Source organism: Asterias rubens, chromosome 15, assembly GCF_902459465.1.
Source record: "Asterias rubens chromosome 15, eAstRub1.3, whole genome shotgun sequence".
Lineage (NCBI taxonomy): Eukaryota > Metazoa > Echinodermata > Asteroidea > Forcipulatida > Asteriidae > Asterias > Asterias rubens.
The window spans coordinates 4,027,241-4,054,560 of record NC_047076.1 but is presented as its reverse complement, the minus strand read 5'-3'; the positions used below and the strand labels follow the sequence as shown (position 1 = coordinate 4,054,560).

At 39.4% G+C, this 27,320-nt stretch overlaps 2 protein-coding genes across 2 annotated transcripts in view; both read left to right on the top strand.

Annotated features, from left to right (window-relative positions):
* LOC117299981 (E3 ubiquitin-protein ligase ubr3-like) overlaps positions 1 to 13,398 on the top strand; it is a 47,135-nt gene extending 33,737 nt beyond the window's left edge. Inside the window, exons 28-39 of the mRNA XM_033783616.1 lie at positions 939 to 1,151; positions 2,000 to 2,139; positions 2,514 to 2,602; positions 3,094 to 3,211; positions 4,178 to 4,269; positions 5,154 to 5,278; positions 6,564 to 6,668; positions 7,776 to 7,901; positions 9,028 to 9,219; positions 10,415 to 10,636; positions 11,167 to 11,306; positions 11,849 to 13,398. Coding sequence (XP_033639507.1) covers positions 939 to 1,151; positions 2,000 to 2,139; positions 2,514 to 2,602; positions 3,094 to 3,211; positions 4,178 to 4,269; positions 5,154 to 5,278; positions 6,564 to 6,668; positions 7,776 to 7,901; positions 9,028 to 9,219; positions 10,415 to 10,636; positions 11,167 to 11,306; positions 11,849 to 11,978 — 1,692 coding nt within the window. The 3' untranslated portion in view covers positions 11,979 to 13,398. The remainder of the gene's footprint in view (positions 1 to 938; positions 1,152 to 1,999; positions 2,140 to 2,513; positions 2,603 to 3,093; positions 3,212 to 4,177; positions 4,270 to 5,153; positions 5,279 to 6,563; positions 6,669 to 7,775; positions 7,902 to 9,027; positions 9,220 to 10,414; positions 10,637 to 11,166; positions 11,307 to 11,848) is intronic.
* A 927-nt stretch (positions 13,399 to 14,325) lies between these two features.
* Positions 14,326 to 26,333, top strand: LOC117300421 (NACHT, LRR and PYD domains-containing protein 3-like). The gene is made up of 5 exons (XM_033784208.1): positions 14,326 to 14,943; positions 20,572 to 20,682; positions 21,159 to 21,410; positions 21,723 to 21,989; positions 22,477 to 26,333. Exons 2-5 carry the CDS (start codon positions 20,664 to 20,666, stop codon positions 24,993 to 24,995), a joined length of 3,057 nt encoding a protein of 1,018 aa, XP_033640099.1. The 5' UTR covers positions 14,326 to 14,943; positions 20,572 to 20,663; the 3' UTR covers positions 24,996 to 26,333.
* The last annotated feature ends 987 nt before the right edge of the window (positions 26,334 to 27,320 follow it).

Here is a 27,320-nt window from a genome sequence, read left to right as displayed (position 1 = left end):
TGGTTTTTGGCAAGCGGTCTAGTGCACCAGGGGTGGATTTCACAAAGAGCTAGGACTAGTCTTATCTCGAGTTAGGATGAGTTACTAGTCCTAACTTAGGACTAGCTGTACATTTTTGATATCTCTTAGGACTAGTCCTAAGTTAGGACTAGTCCTAACTCTTTGTGAAATCAACCCATGATTCATTTGGGTGTTTGACAACAGTTATTATATAACACCCAAGCAGATCCTTGTCATTTGATTGGAGGATTGGTGGTCACATGTCAACAGATAAATGCACCAATGCACGCTCTGTTATTCATCGTGCATTTTTTGTTCTGTCTGATTTGACTATTGCACGGTACCAAATCACTGCGTGCACATGTCTTTGATAATGCAGCAGTACAGTTACTGCAAGGCACATGCTACATAACGACGCCCGCGTGTCTCAAAATACACCAGGAGAATGCACTTGGTCACTCATCATCATCATCAGTCGGCTGCACAGCAGGTGGACACAAGCTTTTCCCATTCTCTCCTGTCTTGTGCTATTTTCCGAATCTCATGCGGGGAGAGCAGAAAATCTGGGGAGACTAATACTCTTCCAATGTACTCAGAATACAGCAGGCGCTGACGACCTTGTTTGCGCCGGCCATGCGATGGGGAGTACAGAGCGTAGATGTTGAGTGGCTCGTTGGTGGGTTTCCGCAGGATGTGTCTGACCCATCTGAGTTGTCGTTTTTGGATGGTCTGAGTTAATGCACCTTGGTGGCTGATGTTGTACTTGGTCACTGTGAACTTCAAACAAGCCGAAGAAAAAAAAAATGGGCGTTATGTAACTAAATACTGTACACTTTGTTTTGAAAGTTGTATCCTCCAGTCAAAATGACTGTAAAGTAATGCTCTTATATTATTATTATTATTCAACTCTTGACTTTGTTTCTCTCTGTGGTTGACAGGACTACCAGTCCCCCCACCTTCATGTCCACAGTAAAGGAGAGTACGAGTGTCCGCTATGTCGGCAACTGGCAAACTTTGTCTTGCCGTGTATGCCTTCACTACGAGACTCTACATCAAGTAAACCTCATGGAGTCGAGAGAAACTATTCTCGTATTATAGCCGAGGTGATGGATAGGTTACAACATAGAAGAGAGAGGCCAGCGTCACTTAGGGTAAGTATTAGAACATTAACCTTTATTGAGATATGGGCCCATTTGCATGAAGCCTGCAAGCACACAAATTTGCTAAGCACAGAAAAGTAATGCTTAACAGAAACAGGTTACACCTGCCAACATTACATTGAGTTTACATTGTTGTGACTGGTGCCCAACTCCATTTTCACTTAGCAAAGAATAATTCTTGGTTACCTGCCAAAATTACTCGATGTTTAAATTGTTGTGACTGGTGCCCCACTCAATTTTTGCTTAGCCAAAAATACTTCAAACGGTGTTTTCGGATAAAGAAAGGCTTGCGGTAACACCATGTAATGATAATCTCTAAATGAGTTGGGGTGGTTCTGAAAAGAACCGCTGGTTTTAACTTGATGTTTCGATCAGTATGCTCTGATCCCCTTCTGGAGATGGAAAAGATCTTTAAAGGGTCTCATACTTCAAATCATAGCTCCACAAGGTACATGTATGTATACCTTGCAGGCAAAATACTGAGCGCTTTGATACACCCCTTAGTGGTGTGAAACAAACCTTCTCCGAGTACCCCTCTCTGATCACTCCTGGGGAAACTGCTCTTTCTCTCGGTCTAGTCCTTCCCTATGGAACTCACTCCCCACCAAACTCAGAAAGGAAACTTCCCTCAACACTTTCAAGAACCAACTCAAGACCCACCTCTTCACACAAGCTGCTTCTCCTTCTGTTTATTTTGTTTAATTAGTTCCTTCAGTTGTTAGCTTTGTTAGGGTTCCAGACTTCGCCAGGAGTGTCACCGGTGACAGACATGGCGCATTACAAGTTTCCTTTATTATTATTATTACATAAGATTATTATTATTATTTATTGCTCCTCAGGGAATTCTTACTGCCACAGAGAACGTCTTTGTACCAAGACTTCAGATGGAGAATAGGTTCAACACACAGGGCTCTGATTCAATGAGACTTGGATTACCGCCCAGGGAAATGCGTCAGATCTTATTGCAGTCAACAGCGAGGTGAGTTTGTATACGTAGCTTTCAACTCTGAGGGTTGTTGTAGCTGAGCGGTTAAGAGCACCCAACTCAAGCTCTGGTTTTTCTGATCAGCAGAGTGTGGGTTCGATTCCCCTTTTTCCCCTGCTCAAGACACTTGGCTATACTTGCTTCTCTCCACCCAGGGGTAAATGGGTACCTGTGAGGGCAAAGATGGTTCTTGTGATTGATTTAGCTTAGTGGCACACATTTGTTGCACAGGCTGTGTACTCCCCAGTGAGCTGAGGTGGTTAAAGGAACGATGCTATTTTTAAAAATGTGCTTTGGCACACATGTATTTAAATCAAGCAATTTCAAAATGTAATGAATGTTTGAACAGCTATTGTTTTAATTTTCAGGGTAAACTTAGAGTTGGATTTGGTTGTTCGGGGAAATCTACTTACTTCTCAGTCTTCAAGCCAGCCAGCTTCCAAGAGAAGTTGTTTAGGTAAGCCTTATTAAATGGTGTTTGAAGGATAAGAATAAACTGTAAATAATATTAACCTTGCAGGTACAACTATGTAATAATTCTCTTTTGAGGTTGTGTTTGCTCTGAAGGTGAAGAGAGTGTACTGTTTGGCAATATTATTGTCAAAGACTATTTATTTGTTGTCCACCTGTTGTGGACTCAATTGGTCATTGAAGTTGCAAGAGAAAAATGAAGAAAAAAAACACTTGGCGCACAAATTTGTATACTTTCAGGTGCCTAATAAAAGTCTTTTAATATCTCAGTGAGAAATTTTTCTCAAAATCTATGTTACTTCAGAGGGAGCTGTTTCTCACAACGATACTACCAGCAGCTCTCGATTGCTTGTTACCAAGAAAGTTGTTATGCTACAAATTATTTTTACGAGAGTGCAATTCTTAAAACATTGTATAGAATGAAAAAAACCACAGGAACCATTTGATGTAACATTTACATACTTTCCTCTTCCTTAGGCACTCTCCTTGAGGTTCTAAGCTTTATACAAAGTGATGAAATGTATATTGCTATGGCAAGTAAAGCTTGGTCGTCTCTCACCGGAGTTGAGCCCGGTACCCTGCCCGTGGTCCCAAGGTATGGTGTGATTGTTTTGTAATTATTTTTTACTTGTTGAATCTGGATTTTAGGAAGAGCCTCTTATAATCATGACAATTCTAGGTCTTTATATAATGTAGCACTTTATCACATCCCTAAAGGTCTTGTAAGGTATGTGAAGCTCTGTTTTAAAGTACGAGACCTATTTCTTTAAAGACACTTAACACTATTGGTAATTGTCAAAGACCAGTCTTCTCACTTGGTGCATCTCAACACATGCATACAATAACAAATCTGTGAAAATTTGAGCTCAGTTGGTCGTCAAAGTTGCGAGATAACAATGAAAGAAAAAAACACCCTTTTCAAACGATAATGTGTGCTTTCAAATTCTTAATCTGTGATCTCGAAATCAAATTCGTGGAATATTACTTCTTTCTCGAAAACTACATTACTTCAGAGGGAGCCATTTCTCACAATGTTTTATACTATCAACAGCTCCCCAATAGTATTTTGAGTAATTACCAATAGTGTCCACTGCCTTTAAAGCCATTGGACCCTTTCGGTAAACAGTGTTGTCCAAGGCCCACACTTTGTGTACCACAACTTCTATATCAAATAACAAACCTGTGAAAATTTAGGCTCAATCGGTCATCGGAGTCGGGAGAAAACAACGGAAAATCCCACCCTTGTTTTAACAAGCTGTAACATCAACAAAAACTGTAACATCAGGATCGAAACATCTGGACAAAAATCACTGGGCAGGCTCGAGCTACTACGTGGCGCTCGACTTGATCATGATGAAAACTGTTAAGAACTAGCCTGGCGAATATGCAGTGGAAGACTTTTCCAAAGATATGGAGCAGCCCAAGAAATTGATTTTTGACCCTGAAAAATGGATGAAGCTGTTTGACATGTTTGAGCTTTGAAATAAATGTACGTCTAGTTCTAATAAGAGGTATATACCCTATTAAAATGAAGTCGTTTGTGATTTTCGTTTATTTACAGTGCCCAAAGCAATGATGTACCAATTCTGTTGAGGGATCCCATATCGTTATTACTGTACCTCATCACAGTTATGCGACATCCAGTAAATAAAGGTAAGATGTCATCTCGGATGTTTGTTTGGGGTACTTTTTGTACTAAACAAAACACAAATGTCCACAGATTTAGATTGCGTTGAGAATAATCTTCTCCAAGCATTTTATCAACACAGATGTAATTGCTACAGGGCGGTAGACTTGTCTTCCGACGAACGTGTTTTTGTCGTGCACAGCATTTGAGAGTTCTTTCCCGTATTTCATCAGGTCCTGTTGCTTAATTTGGGTTAATTACATGTAGTTTGAAATGTTTGAAGACATCCCTCTCCTCTATTGAAATTGGCATGTCGTCCATTTGGCGTAAATCATCACTAATCAGATCAAGTGTAGTCAGCATGTCAATATTGTCAAATCTGGAATAGAACTTTGTCCAACCAAAACGTAATAATTAGGAAAACAAGATAAAAACGACAGACAAAATTATGCACGTATCCTGGTCGCAGTTGAACAGTGCCCTCTTTCGCCTGATGAATGCAACGGTGAAAGAAACGTTATCAAATGTGAAGTGCTAGAGAATAGTTCACTTGCATGGACTCCATCTAAATATTTACAAATTATATTTTTTTGCAAATCCCAGCTTCAGTAAGCGCTGATTCTTTGCTTACAGTAAGCAGAGCCATCAAAATGGGACTCGATGGCCCAATTATCCTGATTTGTTGACTCCTCAAGCACATAGGCCCTTTTGCGAAACCGCAGCTTCAGCTCCAGATTCGGCTCAGGCTAGCTTGGCCCAGCAGTTGTTTTAATAATTGTGCGTGCTTTGCGTATGCGCTCAGGGCTTCAGACGAGAGAACAAAGCCTGAAGCCGGATCCAAAGCCGAAGTCGTGGATTCGAAAAGGGCCATATAGTTTACAATAATGTCTTAATTTTGTCTTTCTTTCAGACTACTTCACATGTATAGTGAGGGTCTTGTACGCCATGCTCTACACTCAGGCCTTATCTGTTATTAGTTGTAGAATGCCACAGACTGAGAGGAAGGCTTGGACTGAAAGTGGCAAATCATGTCAGGTATGTAAGTCTTGATAGACCAAGGGCCTTTCTCAAACCTCTGCTTAGACTCCGTCTCCGGCTTAGGCTCTGCGTAGTGCGTAGAGAGAGTGAATCGACCTTAAAGCCATTGGACACCTTCGGAACAGAAAACAAATTAAAACTTCACAGATTTACAAATAACTTACAGGGTTTACATAAGGTAATGGTAAAAGACTTAAACATTAAAACAATATCAATTCTCGATATCGAGAATTACGGATTTATTTTAAACACATGGATGAAACGACGAAATGTGCGGAAACAAGGGTGGGTTTTCTGGTTATTTTCTCCCGACTCCGAAGACTGATTGAGCCTAAATTTTCACAGGTTTGTTATTTAATATATAAGTTGTGATACACAAAGTGTAGGCCTTGGACAATACTGTTTACTGAAAGTGTCCAATGGCTTTAAGGCGTATACATATTTGGAGCAGCGTGTATTTTGCACGCGGTGGTGGTTCAAACATCAGCTGGTACGGAGCCTGGAGTCTTAGCCAGAGCCCAAGCCAAGGTTTTGAGGAAGGACCCATGCTCCTGTTGGTTACACCTACAAACAGACCTCTATTAATATCGGCAGTTTGTATGCTAGCAGTGTTTGTTTTAAATTTGGTTAAAGGCACTGGGGTGGATTTCACAAAGAGTTTAGGACTAGTCTTATCTCGAGTTAGGACCAGTTACTCGTCCTAACTTAGGACTATCCATGCAATTTGTATATCTCCTATAGGACTAGTCCTAAGTTAGGACTAGTCCTAAGTTAGGACTAGTCCTAAGTTAGGACTAGTCCTAAGTTAGGACTAGTCCTAAGTTAGGACTAGTCCTAACTCTTTGTGAAATCGACCCCTGGACACCTTTAGTATTTGCCAAAGACTAGTATTCTCACTTTGTGTATCCCAACAATTAAATAAAATAAAAAAATCTGTGAACATTTTGACTCAGTTGGTCATCAAAGTTGCAAGAGAATGAAAGAAAAAACACCCTTGTTGCAGAAATGTGCGCTTTCGTGTGCCTAATAAAAGTATGAAGTATTTTTATATTTGAGTTTATAGAAATTACCTTTTTCTCAAAAACTACGTTACTTCAGAGGGAGCCGTTTCTCACAATGTTTTATACTATCAACAGCTCCCCATTACTCGTTACCAAGAAAGTTTTTATGCTAACAATTATTTACTAATAGTGTCCAGTGCCTTTAAATGTTGAATATGAAAAAACAATTGTGTTGTACCTGCTAATTATTGATGAGATTTATTTTGTGTTTAAATTGTCAGGAACATTCTAATCAGATTCAAATGGATTCCTTACTGAGTGAGATCATCGTAATGTACTCCCAGAGTAGACTGTATCAAGATGTTGACACACACCAAGGACTAGCTGTGAGTATGATTGAAGAAAGGTCTTAAAGGCAGTGGACGCTATTGGTCATTGTCAAAGACTAGTCTTCACAGTTGGTGTATCTCAACATATGCATAAAATAACTAACCTGTGAAAATTTGAGCTCAATCGGTCATCGAAGTTGCGAGACATTAAAGGAACACGTTGCCTTGGATCGGTCGAGTTGGTCTTTGAAAAGCGTTTGTAACCGTTTGTTATAAAATGCATATGGTTAGAAAGATGTTTAAAAAGTAGAATACAATGATCCACACACATTTGCCTCGAAATTGCGTGGTTTTCCTTTTACTTTGTGAACTAACACTGTCGGCCATTTATGAGAGTCAAAAATTTGACTCCCATAAATGGCCGAACGTGTTTGTTGACGAGGTAAAAGGAAAACCACGCAGTTTCGAGTGATACTTGTTTGGATCAATATATTCTACTTTTAAAATATCTTTCTAATCATATGCATTTTATAACAAACGGTTACATACGCTTTTCAAAGACCAACTCGACCGACCCAAGGCAACGTGTTCCTTTAATGAAAGAAAAAAACACCCTTGTCACACGAAGTTGTGTGCGTCTAGATGGTTGATTTCGAGACCTCAAGTTCTAAATCTGAGGTCTCAAAATCAAATTCGTGGAAAAATACTTCTTTTCTTCTCAAAAGCTAAGGCACTTCAGAGGGAGCCGTTTCTCACAATGTTTTATACCGTCAACCTCTCCCCATTACTCGTCACCAAGAAAGGTTTTATGCTAATAATTATTTTGAGTAATTACCAATAGTGTCCACTGCCTTTAAGCTCGGTTCATACTTTTTGAGAATGCAAATGCGATATGAATTTTGACATCACATGGCTGTTTTTGCAGTGAATGTTTGGCAGGCATTCAACACAGTTCAACTGTTGCAAATTATTTGTTGCAAATTTTGTGACGCCAAAATTCGATCGAATTCGCACTTTGATTGTGCGTTACTTATTATTGTATGTTCTCCTTTAAGATATAATGTTGTAACTTGTTAACAATTATCTGCTATTGATCTTTGTCTTATGATCTTGCTTTGTAGGCTTCTTTTATTATTGTTATTATTTATTCTATTTGTGGTTCAGATTTGCCAGTCAGTGTGGACACCACAATGTGTGGAGACCGCCATTCAACAATACTGCCTTCCATTTCTACGCATTGCTGCTCTCATGCAACATCATTTGTATAGAGAAGAACTACCTACTTGTCAGGTAAATAGTACAAATATTAGTATCTCCTTCAGATAAACCTTCAGACTTTTTTTAAAAGAAGGAAGAATTGTCACACAGGAATAAAAGACAGTGCCTTAAAGGCGCTATTGGTAATTACTTAAAATAATTGTTAGCATAAAAACTTACTTGGTAACAAGCAATGGAGAGCTGTTGATAGTATAAAACATTGTGAGAAACGGCTCACTCTGAAGTACTGTAGTTTTCAAGAAAGAAGTAATTTTCCACTAAAATATTTGAATTTGATGTTGAGACCTCAGAATTAGATTTCGAGGCCCCGAAATCAAGCATCTGAAAGCACACAACTTTGTGTGACAGGATGTTTTTTCTTCCATTATTATCTCGCAACTTTTACGACCAATTGAGTTCAAATTTTCACAGGTTTGTTATTTTGTGCATATGTTGAGACACACCAAGTGAGAAGACTGGTCATTGACAGTTACCAATGATGTCCAGTGTCTTTCAGCTTGTAATCTCCCTTGGCCTTTGAACATTATCCCCACACAAACAGGGCACTTTTTTTCACACTTGTCATACAACCTCAACACTCATAGTTGCAATGTTTATTATTTTTACATCAGACTTGGTAAAAGGAAGATTTTTATTTTTAACATTTGATTTTGTGTTTTGAGGCCAATTAGCCGAGTGGTAAATTGTATAAAATATCATATTATGGTAATTCACATTATAATCACAGTTTGAATGGATGAATTTTATTACTTTGCTATTTTTAATGTATTTGCCTACTGTTGTGGTTTATGAAGGGTCTTGGTCAAACGGATTTGGTGCAATATTCTTTAATATCTTTATTTTAATGTATTTTCTGTAGAGTTTATAATTGTAATTCATATTTTCTATGTAATTTTAACTTTTTTATAATGTGTTTTCTTTGTACTTTTATGTGCCTTTGTTTGTTGTTTTTGTCTGGATTGCCTTTAGATAGTGGTTACTTTCGCTTTTTGGTTATTCTTATTTTAAGTGTTATTTCTCTGTATGTTCTGTTTTAAATAAATAAATGAACAACAAATAAACTTTCCCTTCCGAAATCCAACATTGCTTAATACCTTCATGCCTACTTATACCTCCTTCTTGTCTCGTTGTCAAACAGCGTCAAGATGTTGAATTTGAAGTGCTGGCCAATTTTCTGAACCTTTGCACACCGCCCTCTGTTGACGAGAAACAACCCAACCTGTACAGCGCTCGATGTCTTCATTTTGTCGGTGACAGCCCATCAAATTTATTGAGGGTGTGGTGTCAAGAATTTCTTGTCTTCGTCAACAAGAACCATCCTGTAGCTAAGGTAGTAAGTTTACTTTTAATAATCTCATTGGTGTATTGTTGCATCACCTTGTTTGTTTATCGCCGCAAGACGAGAGGTTTTATTATTATTATTATTTTTTTTTTTTACAGAAAAAAAGGATACATTTGAATGATCTCAGTCGAAAAAAAGTTATTTAGAAAAAAAGCCAAGCCGATTGTCTTTAAAAATGTTTGGGCGGCCATTTTGAAAAAAAAGAAAAAGGCCCTCTCCTTCCTTTTTTCAAAAAGGCACCACGCATATCATGTTTCGTTTTTATTTGACCTAACATGTCCCCACATGCTAAAGCATGGACTAGTGTGGGTTTTTATACATGTTAAACTTTTGCATGAGTTCCAGCTTTTACCCTTTCGGTGGAATGTTGTTGATCTAGTTTTCATTTTCAGTTTTTTTTTCACAAGTGATGATAAACAATGGAAAAGTGCATGTGTGTGCGCACTCTGTCCTTGAGCAAGATGCTTAACTATAATTGCTCATTAACTCTCCGCTAATGACAGCCTTTCACGCTTGCACGTTTCATCAAAGATGGTGGTCAATGCTGTCATGCGTAATCCATCTAAACGAGCAGACTAGGGGGTAATGAATAAGGGAATAATAGGGTAGCTGCTAGTTCTGTTACGGTCTTTTAACACAGGCATGGTCGAATTGCCGTGTGATATAAAGGCCCGAGCCGAAGGCGAGGGCCTTTATCACACGGCAATTCGACCATGCAAGGTTTTAAACGACCGTGAAAGAACTAGTAGCTACCCTATTATTCCCATTCATAAATACCTTTTGGTTAAAAGGCGTAATTAAGTAAGAAACTCTGTAAAACTTATCCGTTTACGAGTGCTTGAGATCTCACCTCCATGGCATGTTTAGTATACATGTATATGTACATGTACGATGTCTGTACGCGTGTATTTTTCCGGTTCCGTTCGTGCGCATGCGCGAATAGTCTTGGTGCATATTCGCTGGTTTTCCTTTACCACACAGCGCAGCCAACTCACCGACAGCGCCTGCATCACCCGTAACAAGAAACGTCTTGCATCAAGACTAGCGTGGAGTCTTCGCTCACAACCGGTTATAAACAAAGGTTTAAACAGCCCATGTGACGCGCTCTCCACCAATAGGAATAGCGAAACTGTCTGAGGTATTTATGAATAATACTTACCTTTCATTTTTTATTTTAACACAGCGTTTGCTTCTACATAACCCAATTTTCTATCCGCCCCGCCTTCTACAACTGCCCACGAGGTACGACGATGTATTCCAGTACTATAGACAACGTCGATGTGACAGATGTAAGAATATGCCGAGTCGTCCAGTCGTGTGTTTGGTGTGTGGCGCCCTCATCTGTCTAAATGCAGCTGGCTTAGGTTGCCATTTGTCTGGCATCAGGGCTCCAATAGATACAGAGGTATGGTTTGATATAGTTCAGTTCAGTTAAGGGCCCAATTTCATGGCTCTGCTTACAGTAGAGCAGTGTCTCTGTCGTCTAGTTAGTAAGACACTGCTCTAGAATTGCAAAGGTCGTCGGTACAAATCCCATGTGAGTAACCTGCCTATGATTTTGTTCACAGAGCTCGGGAAAGTACCGAGTATACAGTGCTAACACACATCGGTGTATATGGTTCAAACCAAAATGATTCTTAATTTCCATCTATTAAATTATTAATTTGGGTTTTTACCCATACACCGATGTGTGTTAGCACTGTATACTCAGTACTTTCCCCGAGTCCTGTGAAAAAAATATCACAGGCATTTTACTCGGGTGGGATTCTAACCCACGACCCTTGCAATTCTAGAGCAGTGTCTTTCACAACTAGACTACCGAGGTTGCCCGGTAGCTCGAGGCAGTTCGAACCCTATGTTTTGGCAGCGGGTACCGCAACGATATATAATAGATGTTATTGTTGTAAATTGAATCCCTGACCCTTGTCTCCTCAGCATTCCTTGGAGTGTGGCTCGGGAACCGTTGTGTATCTGGATATTAATTCTTCAACGGTGATCATCATTAGAGGCAAGAGGCTCTGCTATTGGGCATCGGTGTATCTGGACAGGCACGGTGAAGAGGATCGGGAACTCAAGTAAACTAAGGCCAAGTCTGAATTAGCGGCTAGAGCTACGGCTACGGCTATGGCAAGATTTCCGCTTCATCATGCATTGAAGTATAGGACGTCCTTAGCAACACACTTAGCAATAGTCGTAGCCGTAGTTGTAGCTGCAAATTCTGACACAGCCTAAATTCCACTCTCAGTAAATTTCCAACAGGCTTTATAAAGCAGAAAATAATGCTTGCCAAATTTCTTTGCTAAGGATTTACTGGGGTAACAGTTGCAGCAATGGTAACTGTATGGTGTTCAGCCAGGTACACTTGTTTTGCTAAGCAAGATTATTTTGTGCTTAGCAAGTTTTTGTGCTTACAGGCTTGATGAAATTGGGCCATGGGGTGTACGCACCACGCACAACTCTGATCTGTGGTCCAGAATTGCGCTAAATAAATGCTGTTTTATTAGTACGCACCATGCACAACTCTGATCTGTGGTCCAGAATTGCGCTAAATAAATGCTGTTTTATTACTGTTTATTGTTATCGTGATTATTAATTCAATTCTTTATCTTGTTTGCAGGCGGGGCAAACCACTGATCTTGTGTCTTCAACGTTACAAGATGTTGGAGCATCTTTGGAGGAGTCATGGCTTCAACCACTCCTGTAAGAATTGGGTCTTACTTGGAGGTCACGGAGGTCACCACTTTTGAATCAACAAACTACCTAAAGCCCTGTTCATACTTCCTGCGAATGCGAAGCGAGTGTTGACGTCACATGGCTGTTTTAAGCAGCGACTGTTTCTCAGGAGTTGAATCCAGCTCAGCCGTTGCGAGTTATTCATGGCGAAATTGTGATGTCAACATTTGTATCATATTCACATTCGCAGGAAGTATGAACCAGGGCTTAAGTGTACATGTGTAATATTATATCAAATGTAGACTATTGAGCTTTGCAGCATAAATGTATTTTGTTGACTCTTCATCCATGGCTAGACTGGGCCCCTGTCTTTATCCACAAGGTCAAAGACAGGTACTTTGTTTCCAGAACCAGTGATTTCATTGGTAACCTTGCGGTGACGCAAGCATTCTATATCTGTATTTTGATTGGTTCGGAGGTGATGTGGGCGCAGCTTACAAACATCAGCTGGGACCACTCAAAACACAGATGAATGTAGGATGAATGAGGATTGAAATTTGCTTGAAGATAGTGTGATTAATCAGACTTCTTGCGCTAAAACTTTCATGCATGTGGATTGTGCGATATAATCTTTTAAATAGATACGGGCTGCGAGGTCAAATTCAGTTTGGTGATGCGCTTATTTTCTAAAAGCTTGGTATGAAAAGGGGAGTTGAGTCTCTAAACTCGCATTAAATCGTTTTATTTGACATATTATTTCGGAGCAACACTTTGAAACATGCCATCATTTGACATTTGGTGTCAAAACTTAATGGGTCTGAGCACTCAACTACAGGAATTTGGGGGCTTTTTGATTGAAAATTAGGGAAAAACAGGAATGTTTTAAAACTTTTCAATAGCACAAATTTACAGACCCATATTTGTGGAGTGTTATGTCAATGATGATTTATGACGGAAGTTTTTTGTTGATAAAATTTGCAGTGCATGGGTTATCAATTGCATTGGCATTTTACACCATTTTTACGCGAGGGAGAAATTTGCAATTTGTCAAAGTTTCATAAATCCTCTATTGATGGAAAAAGAGTGCATGACAAGTCTGATCTCAACCTTAGAGACCCCTTTTATAACCAAATAGAGTGACTTATAAGTTATTTTTTATCTTAAGGCTTATTTTTTATTAATTTTAAAACAGAAATTGTCTCAAAAAGCATTGTCACACAAATAAATTAGTTCAAAGTCTTAATATCAATTGTTGATTTGCCCAACCTGAGTAGAACGGATTGCTTACTTTTTATTAATTTTAAAACAGAAATTGTCATAAAAAACTTGTCCTACCTCAACAATTATTTTAAATACTTGTTATCAAGTTGATCTTCCCTACCTATACGAGTAGAAAGAATTGTATACAATGCCTTCCCAACTCTTAAAGACACTGGACACCTTTGGTAATTGTCAAAGACCAGTATTCTCACTTGGTGTACCCCAACATATGCATAAAATAACAAACCTGTGAACATTTTGACTCAATCGGTCGTCCAATAATGCTTGAAAAAAAACACCATTGTTGCATAAACGTGTGTGCTTTCAGATGCCTAATAAAAGGCCTGAAGTCTTCAAATATTTGAGTGATAAATTTCCTCTTTCTCAAAAACTTTAGAGGGAGCCGTTTCTCACAATGTTTTATACTATTAAAAGCACTCCAGTGCTTATTACCAAGTAAGTTTTTATGCTAACAATAATTTTGAGTAATTACCAAAAGTTTCCAGTGCCTTTAAAAACACACAAAGTATGTAACTCAGTTCTTGAAGCAAGCAAATGAACCAAGGAGAGCCACGGTGAACTGTATGGTGAATCTCACATTAATGTAATGAGGCTCTTCAGTATAATGTAGTCATGAAGACAAGAATTTGAATTATTAACTTATAAGGTGTAAAATTATAGTTTTAGTTCAAATTATGCTCTTATGATAAACAAACGCAAACAAAAACCCTTTGTATTACACTCCCTTTAAGACACAGAAAAAACAATATTTTAATCCACCTAGTTTTGACCCTTTTCCCTTGTGATAAAGAGCAATTGTTGTTTTCTTCTTAATTTGCTTACTGCACTTGATCTATGTATAGAAACGCACGGAATGTGTATCAAAATAAATTTATATAAATAAATTTGACGGCAAATAATATTGTTTTCTTGTGTTGTCTTTGGAGGTGGGAGGGGGGTGCGGGGGGATATTATATGACAAATTTCACCATTGGGGGCCTACCCTTTTTGAAGCCCCAGCTTGGCTGCACTGAGTCCCCTCTTAAAAAATAATTGGTTTAATAAATTTTCTGCAAACATTCAATTAAATATAATACCTCCCATATTTAGTTGTTTTGGTTGTTTTGTAACAATGTTCTGTAACAGTAAGGAGCTGTTTTTGATTTGCATTTTATGGCTTTCCATAGTTTTCCAACCTGGGAAACCATCATAAAATAAACGAGTTCCTATAATTTGATTCCTACATTCAGAGAAAATCAGCAAGATTTATAGTAAAGTAGATGAACCATCTCTGATCGATGGACACTGCCTGCTGTGGTCAACGGAAACATTTGTTCAAACACTTGACGTTTGTAATTCTTTTCAGAATTTGTCAACAGTGTGGTGGCTGTTAAAAATCACTGGTGCTGGCGGCGATGATCGTTGTTCATTTGATGCTGGTGGGACGTTCCCCAACCCCCTTTTGGTCCTTTTGGTTTATAAATCTCCACGTATTGTTTTTTTTATGAGAAAGTTGGCAACGTTCCCATCAAAATTGTTCACATGTTTTGCCCGCTAGTTCAGCAGTCAACTGCACTGGTGATGCGGTAGTAGGCTAACTCTGCCCACAGATAATAGCCCAATTATTTTACACGTGCTCGACTACTATCTGCACGGAGACCAGATAGACAACTCGTCCGACCGTCGAGTTGTCCGACGGACGACGAGTTGTCTGATATACCTCTCTGCACGTAAGCCTACATCAGGTCGGTCGTGTTCTGCAGAACTTCTTCAAGAAAGGTAGGAATTCAAACTTATCTTTCTCAGTTTAGAGACTAACAAAACCAGAGGAAGCTTGACCAAATTATTCCAACTGATTGAGTAGTGAGATATATATTCGGATTGAAATGATGAGGTAGACGAACACTAGCGGTATACCGGTGGTAAATTAAAGGTCTCTGTCTATCGTCCGACTGTATTGTTGTACAATGTACGTTATATAATACACAAACCATGGAGGATGCACAAACAAACAACTTCTATACATGTACAATGTTTTTTATTAACGTCGTTCTAAGATGTTCTAATGCCCTCGTTCGAACGTATTCATCTACATTGATGACCGTGAATAGTTTCTGATTAGTTTTGGGAACACAGCACGCATAGAGAGTCCAATAAGATTATTTATGCATGGAGGGAAAGATACGAGTCGAACCATAACGGAAGTTTGTGCACTACGTTTGTAGTATAACACGTACACCACCAATATCCAGACCCTGCATGAACATTGCTCTTGATATAGTGACACAGCATTATTCCCTCTTGGCACTGGCAGTTTAAGGGCCACTGGATAGTACTTCTGTGAGGAAAATGTAAAATTGTTTTGGTACTTCAGTGCAAAGGGCACAACAGCTAAAGCAGGGCACCACAGCAAATTTCGAGGCCTGAACTGAATATAATCTTGAAATCTCTAAACTTCATAGTTTGTGTTTCCGCTGGAAATGCATTACCTAAATAAGGGTGTTCTTCCTCTATTAAGGAGAAAATATAATGTACGCTTACTGTCACAGAGTGAAATAAAATTAGCGAAATTACTCCAGATCTTATGTATGGTAACAGAGTAACATAATATAATTTGTGTATGACCAGAGTGCATGTATAGTACTTTAAATTTGTTCTTGTGAGATAACAAGTTTTTATTTTGAGTGGCCAAACCGCGCCTCAAAATTCCTTAAACTTGGTGAGCCATCTTATTTTATGCAAAGAAGTAATGTGACTTCAACATAGGTTTTGATTGGTTAAGTTAAGGGTTATTTTGAACAATGAATATTCATGAGCAGGCTTGAGTGAGCAGGGATAAAAAGTTAAGGGGGAGTACAAATAAAATTCCTAAGCTTCTTTTCTGTTTTGGGAGGGTGTGTAGGCCCTATGGGAATAGAATATAATTTTTGGCATTCGACATCAGAGCTTCTTGAGGAGAGGTTGTGAATCCAGCCTCAAAGATTTAAATTGTGAGCCTTAGGAGAGAGGGCATAGCCAGCCTTTGGCAGTGAGAACTAGTGAGAGTTCGTAACCAACAATAATTTTGAGTTGAGTGTCGCGTGCTGATAAATATTTTACATTTTGTGGCGATATTGAGCAGAACTTTGAGAAAGCCAGGATTCGCTAGTATTCCTGTAAGTTAAACATATATTAACTATTGTTAAATTTAAAGTGGAACATTGCATTTATTGTACAGTTTTAGAGAATTGATTTTATTTATTGTCACTGGAAGAAAGTTGTCCAATCTTAAATAATGCAAAGACTATGTGGTTCAAGACCGGTGAGTTAGCCAACTGAATTTAAAATTGTGTTTCTCTATTCTTGCGGTATTTTATTAATGGGCCCGAGTGGAACAAAGGCTCTGGGAAATAAGTTTATATTCTTTTATGATATTGTGAGATGACTTGTTGTAAATAGACCGAGTAGTTAGAACGGTGTTCATTATGTATTTATGTACAGGGCTTGTGCTTTGGGAGAAGCGAAGTACTTGAGAAGTGGAAGGTGGACTGGGATCTCACACTGTTTAGACGAAAAGGACGGAACATCCCCCCCCCCCACCAAGTCAGAGGAAGGCAGAACCAGAGTAACATTAATGAGAGAGCTTGTAAATATTGTAGAAAGTAAAATGTAAATAAATTTGTAAATATAAATGAGAAGCGTCACCATAGTTTACTTGTGTGTGGTGTGTGTCGAGGGGGTGGGTGTAGAATACTGAAGGTCTGTACTTGGGTATGTGACACTTACACACTGCCAGGAAGTCACTTCTCTCAGCCCACTACACCAGGATTTCCTGTCTTTTAATATCACATAAAGAAAAATATTTAGCGTGATCCTAAAATGCGGGGTTAATGTAAATGAACCTTCAACGAAGTCTTATCTTCAGTAGGCCTACACTTGATCTGTTGGAAACAACAATTGCTTTTTATTTGCTGTGCAGTTGTAGTGTAGTCAGTAAGGAATTCACAAGGACGCAGAGAAGTTAGTTAACAGTATGCTATCATGTTCACCTCATGTCATATAATCACAACTTCACCATCCAAGATGGCGTAACCCGTAACAACCTTAACAACCCTGCGCTAAACCGAGAAACGAACGCAGGGTAGATGTATCGGTTGGACGTGGGGCATCTAGTATTGCGTTGACATGGGAAGGGTCTGGATGAAGTCCCTCCGCAGACACGACATGTCCCAAGAATCGAAGTGAAGCAAGGTTAAACTGGCACTTACTTTAATTAAGTGTCAGTCCCACTGACTGAAGACATTGTAGTAACACATGAAGATTGTTATCGTGTTCCTCCTGGTTCCTACCATGACACACGATATCATCCAGGTAACATTGGACCCCTTCAAGGCCCGCCCATATGGTACTCATCAGTTTTTGAAATGCGGATGGGGCAGATGCGAGGCCGAAACAAACTCGCTTAAATCGGAATAGTCCTTCGGATGTGATAAATGCCGTTAGGTCTCGCGATTCTTCCGCTAGCAGTAGTTGATGGTATGCAGAGTTGAGGTCAAGTTTACTGAACACTTTTGCACCATGAAGTTCTGAAAAAAGCTCTTGAATATCTGGCAATGGGAACTTGTCAATAACCACATCACGGTTGACTTCACGTAAATCAATGCATAAGCGAATATCACCTGATTTCTTGTATGACACAATGATGGGGGAAACCCACTCACTTGCGTCGATCCGCTCAATAATATCAGTGTCCTCCAAGCGTTGGAGTTCAGCTTTCACCTTATCCCGTACGGCGAATGGTAGTCGACGTAATCGCTGTTGTACTGGTGCAACATTAGGGCGTGTCTTGACTCGATGGACAAACCCTTGGGCAGAACCAACATTATTCCCAAACAAATTAGGAAATGTGGTATGAATGGATTGTTTGTACTGTTCCTGATGTGGAGATTGCAGTGGAGAAGTGTGTGTTTCATCCTGTGGTGTAGGTGGATTGGATGGAATGTCGCATGACATCATTCGAATAACTCTATCTTTCTGCACAGTCAAATCAAGACTGCGAATGATATCCAGTCCCAGAATTGGATCCCCCTTTTCCACCACATAGAACTCTACAGGTATGTGACGACTTCCAGCAAAGCTTACTTGTGTGCGGAAGCATCCTTTGACAGCAATTGGTTCATGTACACAAGTAGTCAGCTTCGCAATCGGAGTAGTTAGGGCGTCACGAAGGAAATATTTATCAAATGTATCCAGCGGCAAAATAGAAACTGGTGAACCTGTGTCAACAATCATTGTAACACTCACATCACGTCCCAATTTAAGTGCACATGTAATACCATGTGATTGGGTAGAAGCGATGTAACTCTGAAGCGCCATCATCACTGCTGTCATTGTCAAAGCCAACGTGTCTTACATGTCCTGACGATTTGCAGACGCGTGCAAAGTGTCCCGTTTTCTTACACTTTGAGCACTCGGCATCTCTGGCTTTACAATGGGTGTAATTAGCTTTATGTTCTGAACTCCCACATCAGTAACATTGTACATGAGTAGTGGATTGGGAAGTATGAGTATCCTGCTTAGCGTCTCTTATATTCTTTGAAAAGCCTTTCGAGCGTTTGAAGTTTGTAGCGTTCACGGTGGAGTCCTGAGCATGAGTGAAATCTGAAGTAGTAGCAGTCGTAATGGTCTTGGATTCTCGGAAGCTGATTCCGTTTGATGACTCAGTGTCAACGCAGAAGACAATGTCAGTTTAGGTTCAAGCAACAACCTCTCCCGTATCCGAGCCGGGCACGTTTTCTCCACCAATTGATCCCGTATCATTTTGTCATGTAATGTCCCAAACTCACATGTCACAGCCAACTGACGCAAAGCTATGATGTATTCCTCAACTGGTTCATTAGAATTCTGAGCTCTCTGACAAAACTTGTATCGCACGGCCACCACATTAACTGTTGGCACAAAATGTGCCTGTAAACATGTCATGGTGGCAGCGTACGTAAATGTAGTAAACCAAGGACCAGCTCCGGTAGTACTTGTATTTGTCATGTTTGTAGACAAAGTTCCAAAAGTTCGCTGACCCTGTGGCCCAAGGCAATGCAATAATACCGCCTGTTGCCCTTCATCGGAGTGATCAAATTGGTCTCAAACAATCCCCGCCACTGCTTCCATGGTAAAGGCGGTGCCCCCGGAGAAGACAGGAAAGGAGGTGGGGGTGGCAAGCGGGCCATCCTCGTCGCCAAAAATATGTAGTGTAGTCAGTAAGGAATTCACAAGGACGCAGAGAAGTTAGTTAACAGTATGCTATCATGTTCACCTCATGTCATGTAATCACAACTTCACCATCCAAGATGGCATAACCCCAAAAAACCTTAACACTAGAGGGCGCACTTGTATTTAACCAAGGACACAACAGCAGTTACATGTACATGTATGTACCAGATCTTCAAAATGAAATTGTTTTGTCCGTATACAAGTGCAAAGTCACCATTGTTTACTCCAAATGCTGATAACCCAGAAGCCCTACTGTATTGTATTATCAATATTAGTCATCCTTTCTTCTTGAGCCCACATTTAGTTTTTTCCTTGGCGTTATATCCTGACTTATGCACACCATGCAAGTATCACGTAGAAGTAGAAGTAGAAGTAAAATACAGTCCGCTGCTTAGTTTGAAATGTTATCGATGTTCAACACCACCTTTATTTGTATTAATGAGAGAAATTTTGTGTATATGATTCTAGGATTCAAGTTCAAAAATGTTCTGCAACACTGTGTACTAAACACCCAGAGTGCCAAGGCATGCAGCTTCATCCCTCAGGCATCTAAGAATTCTACGAAATTCCTCTCTACGATAGTGTTTTCTAAATCATATTTTTAGAGAATGTCTTTTTTAAAACAGTGATTAGAGACCCTTAAAGTTTAATTGATCATGCGGTACGCACACAATGATACATCGGTGCCAAAAACCTATCAACCACTTATTTAATTTTTCGGTATGAGTTGACTTTGGACCAATATTTCTACAGACCATTCAAGTTGACTTCGGACCAAGTTGTGCCTTGTGTTTCTGAGATATCTCGTCATTGAAATCGTAGTTTCAGTTAAACTTTACTTGGAATTTTGAATTTTAAAGAAAACTTCTTAAAAATTACAAAATACCTTATTGAATTCCGTATTTCCGAGATACCAAAATACTTTGAGTTCCATATTTCAAAGATACCTTATTATTGAATTCAGATTTTCAGAGATGTCTTCCATTGAATTTTGTGTTTTAGAGTTCTTACTGATTCTGTGTGCACGGTTATTCAGTGTAGACTAAAGTGTGTTTCTTTTTAACTTAAAAATATGTAGATCATTGAATATACTGTCTGATACCATGTGTTCTCAATTAATTTTTTTAAATTTTCTTTGTTTTTTATTGTCCATGTCAGGTTAATCCTTTTGTGCGATTACGGCATCACGAGGTGTTACAAGATATTGTTGATAACTCCAATGAGGTGTTTGTGTCTGTAAACATGCAATTATGGGCAGAAAGCATCAAAGTGAGTACAAACATACTCGCAATTTCAATGTACCTTTATTCCATAATGTTTCTATACCAGCCTGTCTAGGACACCATGCCAACTTTTGGAAGAGTTTGCGATATTGATCACAATTCCTCTTCCAAAAGTTGCAATGCATTTCATAAAACCAAACGTCACCATCACAGAGTGAGAACGACAGTAGCCTTGTGTTTGTCTCTCATTATTTGAATCTTGAATTGATGTTCTCTCCTAAAAGCATTGCTGCTGTCCTTTGAGAGGTTGGGTTGCAAAATCCATTTGTGCTATGTGCTTATGCTGTCAAATTGTCAATATTGTGCTTACCAGTGGTATTGTCAGTTTGGAAGCTCAATCCCTCTTGTAGCTGGCAGTGTTTTTCTTTCGAACCCTTGCAAATTTGATGCAGTGACTGCAGCCACTGGTAGTCTGTGCCAAATCTGAACAGCTCTTCATTTCCCTTCTTTTTCTATCATTAGAGATTAGTAAGTCAGACGAAAGGCTCATCAATGATGTTGCCGCAAATACTGGCAGAGACTGGCGTCGACTGGGCACTGTCTTAGGTGTTAAGTCAGAAGAACTTGATGCACTTGGACACATTAAAGGAGATGTAGCATCTCAGATGGTCATGGTATGGTGGGAAGAGCAATCTAATACCAAGGATGCAAGGGAAGCTTTGAGGGCTGCTTTGATCAAAATGGACCGATCTAATTTGGCCTTGGCAAGTTCAGGTATTTATAGACATAAAAAATGTTGTTCTTTCTAAAGGCATGAGGCAACACAATCTGATTCAAATTTGAGCCTTTAACTTCACTAAATTATGTTTTCCCGAATGATTTACTGGAGTTCAGATGAAAACAAAACAGCTCTGGAATACTTTATTGGTCTAGTGTTTCAGGGCTTCAACTACAGACTAACAGGATTGAATTATCCATATCTCCAGGAATGTTTAGTTTTGGTATTTGTTTATAACAACAATTCTTTTAAATTCTTAAATTCTTCTTACCTAGTTAAATATGAAAAATTGAAAATTTGCCCAGCAGAAAATATCTGCCTTGACGATGAAAGTCTGTTTCGGGACTTGTCCAGAAACATCGGGAAAGATTGGCGTCGACTTGGGACCACGTTGAGCTTTCGTGCTGCAGAGATTGAGACATTCGTGTATAACAACAGAGACAACCTGGAAGAACAAGCCTTTCAGATGTTCATTGCTTGGAGAAGAAAGCAAACCAACGACACTGAAGCAAGGGAGTCATTGAGGGCAGCATTGGTTGAGATAGAGCGTGCTGACATGACAGCTAGACTTTCAGGTACTGTTCACTTATAATGCATTTATATACTGCACTCATCTACCTGGGATCCCGGTTACGAAATATCCTGCGAGGAATCCCACCGGGAGTCCCGGTTCTTTCGAATGATCTCAACCAGTTACAAAAACTGGCGGGATCCTGGCAAGTAGTCGTAGTTTGTACCAGCAATGAACTTGAATGGGCTATTATAACAGAGAGGAAGACTGCAAATACAATTACAAAATGGGCAGTCCACAATGTGCAAAACCTTGGTATCAAGTTCCAGTTCATCTTTGGAAATGAAGTGCAATTTTGAAGGTTTTTTCCCGGTAAGTAATGAAATGAAGTCTTCTGCTTGCATTATAATTTCTGAACATCGACTACCCTTTTTGAAAACGATCTCTACAAGGCAAACTAAAAGTGATAACATGAACATCTCTAACCCAAAAACATTTAAGTTCCTAAGGTTCAAAATGTGACTTAAGTCTTTAACTTGAACTGATTTCAGATGTGGCTGGGTCTGCTGTTGATGTATTGACCTGCAGTAAAGAAATAGCCAACCATTACATCGAAACAATGAAAGTCATGACGTACCCTTTGGCCAAGGAGCGAGCCATGGGGATGACTGAACTTCATGTCAACTTGCAACTCCTGAGGGAAACGAATCGGCTTGAACGACATCAGTCTGAAAACTCCACCTTACAACCTGAACATGACAAGATTTCTTTGGGTTCTTATGAAGACATTTTACAACCCGATGGTCCTGGTACAAAACGAACCCTAGTCACAGCTGAGACTGGTTATGGAAAATCCACACTTTTGAAAAAGATTGCTTATGATTGGGCTCTTATTCAAGTCCCAAAGCGTCACCGTCTTTCACAGTCTCCCCTGGAGATATACAAGCTCTTATTTCTCTTGAATGTAAACCTCATGAGTAAAGATTTCAACTTCATTGATGCTATATTTTCTCAGATCCTTACGGACTGTAACTACTTGACGAAAAAAGGTCTGAAATCTTTCATTCAGAAACATCCAGAGGAAGTCCTTATTCTGTTTGATGGAGCAGATGAGGTTTTGTTTCAGATGTTAGACAGGGCAAATGGGTTAGATACTATCAAAGGTGTCCTTTCTTTCCAGTCCTTCAAATCCTGCCGAGTTATTGTGTCTAGCAGACAGTTTACAGCTCTCAAGCTTCTCAAGTGGTATCCACATTTTACTCGGGTTAGGGTAACTGGTTTCAATGATGAAAACAGGCAAGAGTATGTTGGGAAATACCTGACCAACTATGATTCCAAATACCAAAGTGAGCTCCTGAAGGAAGTTCAGGAGTCGCAAACCCTACGTACATTAGGAGAGATACCATTGATGTTCTGGTTGATGTGTACCACGTGGGAGGAATGCCATAAGCTACCTGATAGGGTCACAAAGCTGTTTAACAGTGCAGTAAGGGTCCTCTATCAGCACAGGGTTAGTAAAAGCTCAGCAACTTGTTCCGACACCTTCACAACAGCAACATTTGATGACCTTAGTAAACAACTTGGAAAGGTAGCACTTGAGGGATTGCTTAATCCAAATGGTGTCAAGCTCCATTTTACACAGGCAGAGTTTGACTCTGAGAGGGCTGTGGCTTTGGGATGTGAAGTTGGCTTGCTGGCCAACACCAAGGCTATGCATGAGTTGGAGGAATTTGACTATGTCACCTTCCTCCATAAAACCTTTCAGGAATATTATGCAGCAATGTACCTTGCAAATTTGGCATCCTCCAACCTTGAGATGTTCAGGAAGTATGTGTCACAAATTCTGGCTGGTAACATAGACACCATGGAGTATTTACTTCGGTTCTGTTGTGGGCTGAATTCTGCTGCTGCTGAAATAATAATTGCCCTTGTAAGCGAGAAGCTAAGCCACAACGAGCTGGACACCTTCATTGGTTTCCTTTGCAACTATACTCCGTATAGTAGGATCATGATGTTGCTTTTGTTTGAGGCCGAGTTGGAGTTCATGGTGAGAGACTTTGCAGATGCAGATTGGGTTCGTTTTTCAGGTACGCTCCAAGGTGAAGACTTGTTGGCCGCTCATTATTTTGTGAAAACCTTGGCAAGAACAACTGGACTACCGCATGCATCAAATCTAGATGTCATTTGTCATTCTTTGGCTGATGTTGAACTTGTGAAAGACCTAATGCGACATGGCATCACAACGAAGTCACTAGATCTAGATGGAGTCAACATGAATGGCAAGATTGATACTCTCAGAGATATTTCTGAGCATGCCACATGTCTGTATGTAGATGACTGCAATCTGAACAGCAAAGACATCTCAAGGCTGTTTACAATGATTTCAGCAACTGGCAGTATTGAATTAGTAGATCTTAGCAACAACAGCTTGTGCAGTTTGCAAACTGATGACATCTGCTCTTCCATGTCTGTCACGCTGTTAAATCTAAGTGGATGCAGTTTAACGAAAGACACTGTTGATGTTCTTTTCCGTTTTCTGTCAGCATTGAGCAATGTCAATACTGTTAATCTGAGTGGGAATAACCTTCATGGCGTAAGGCCTGTTCATGTCAGTCAGGTCCTGTCTCTGCATTCCTTGATTCTTATAGATTGCTCATTACAGAAGAATGATATGAGGGGATTGTTCTACATCATTGCTGCTGTGGGTAACATCCAATGGGTTTCCCTGAGAAAGAACAACCTGTGTGGCTTTCAGAAAGGTACAATCACCCCAGTTTCATCTCTGCTCTCCTTGGACCTGACAAAATGTGGGCTTGAAAATGGAAACATGAAGCCACTTCTGTGTATGCTGTCAAACCTGCCTAATGTACAGAGAGTCAATGTAAATAACAATGACATTGACAAGGAGATTCTTGCTTCTCTTGGTCTTAATGCATCTCCTGAATTTGGGCACGATGTCGAATTTATTGAAAACAGTAGATATGTTTATATCTTCAGTAGCAACGTGACATACATGATCTCAAGGAACGCACTTCGAAGGAGATACAGTGCAAACTGTCTCCTGATCTGAGGTCATGGAATGCACTCTGGCTGATATACAGTGCATGCAGTGCAAACTGTTTCCTGATCTGAGGTCATGGAATGCACTTTGACAGAGATACAGTGCAAATGTTTCCTGATCTGAGGTAATTGAATTCCCTCTTATTGAGATACAGTGCAAACTGTTTCCTGATCCGAGGTCATGGAATGCACTCTGACTGAGGTACAGTTTAAAAAACTGTTACCGTGGAATGCACTTTGACTGTGATACAGTGCACACTGTTTCCTGTTCTGAGGTCATGGACTGCACTCTGACTGAGATACAGTGCAAACTGTTTCCTGGTCTGAGGTCATGGAATGCAATTTGACAGAGAGATACAGTGCAAACTGTTTCCTGATCTGAGGTCATGGAATGCACTCTGACTGAGATACAGTGCAAACTGTTTCCTGATCTGAGGTCATGGAATGCGCTCTGACTGAGATACAGTGCAAACTGTTTCCTGATCTGAGGTCATGGAATGCACTTTGACAGAGATACAGTGCAAACTGTTTCCTGATCTGAGGTCATGGAATGCACTTTGACTGAGACACAGTGCAAACTATCTCCTGATCTGAGGTCATGGTTTTACAGGTTTGAGTAACACGCTTTAAGTAGGGTTTAATAGATGTGAAATTTGCATCGGGGATAAAGAATATAAATTGGGATTTGTATGTTTCCTGTATTTTAATCATTAGCAATGATGCGTTTTGGCGACTTCAACAGAACAAAAACAATTTAGCTGTTTTTGAAGAACTTTGGCTTTGACGCACTGTTGTAGTTGCTTCAACAGAATCGCATTTACCATGTTGGCTTGGGTTTGTTCAAAAAGGAACAACAATATCAATGGCATTGTAAAAACTGTGCAGCTCTTATAAACTGTTCCAGACAGTTAAATATTTCGAAAATTTATTTCAAGCAAGAGGCATGCAGTTGTCGCAAACATTTTTAATTGTAGAGTTCAAAATATTGGGGTCATTATTTTAGCATTGGCAGTTTTTAATCTGATTTTGTATGTTTTTTTGTTTAAGCATCGGTATACATGTACCTAAAGTATCACATAGAAGTGAATACCGTGGCCTTTGTCGTTCTGTTCATATATTTTTCTTAAAAATTTGATATTTGTTTGTATTTGGATCTTTTAATGGCAATATACTGTCTATATATTTTTTATATATCTAATCTATTTTTGTATGAATTGAAATTTTACTATCATTTGGCCATTGGCCACGAGTGTAAAAACAATAAACTTAATAATTTAAACTATCTATCAATATATTGGAGTTTTACTTATTCTGTGTACTTTTGAAACGTGTAACACTTAAATAAATACCATAATGTAAATCTAACTCGGCAGTCTCCCTGCTGCTTTATTAGTGAATACCATAAAGTAGATTCAATGTCTCTATTTATTTATTTTTTAATTCATTAAATTTATTTTTTGGACCGCAGTGAAAAGGCAACTTAAAGGCAGTGAACACTCCTGGTAATTTTCAAAGACTAGCCTTCACCTTTGGTGTATCTCAACATATGCATAAAATAAACCTGTGAAGAGCTCAATCGGTCATCGAAGTTGCGAGATAATAATGAGAGAAAAATAACCCGTGTCACACGAAATTGTGTGCGGTCAGATGGTTGATTTCGAGAACTCGAGTTCTAAATCTGAAGTCTCGAAATCAAATTCGTGGAAAATTACTTCTTTCTCAAAAACTATGGCACTTCAGAGGGAGCCGTTTCTCACATCAGCCGTTTTATACCATCAACCTCTCCCCATTACTCGTCACCAAGAAAGGTTTTATGCCAATAATTATTTTGAGTAATTACCAATAGTGTCCACTGCCTTTAAGTGTGTTAAAAAAAGTAGAAGTAAATAAGTAGTTGTCCACATACAGCCGAGGATTGATTTGATGTAATTTAAAAAGCTAAAGACCTTGGTCCATCAACACTTTATTGCCAGGGGTTTTGTAAACTTATATAAAATCTATTTCGGATACATTTTCCTAAATGTTTACACCCTATTATTATAGGCGCCTCTACAGGTGCGTGTTTTGAACACTTTACCTCGTAATACTAGCATTTCGTTCACATTTATTGGGTGTGGTGATGCGGTAATTGCATTTGAGCTGAGAATCTAGATCACCTTGGGCCACACAATCCTAAAATCAAGGACGGATAGGCAACTTACCATGCTGTGGTCTGAGTCGGTACTATCGAGGCCTCGTGGTTGGAATATGTTTAAAAACGTAGCTTAGAAATAAAAAGAAGACCGCACAATTTAGAGAGAATTTGTGAGATTCGTTACATTGTTTTACTTTAACA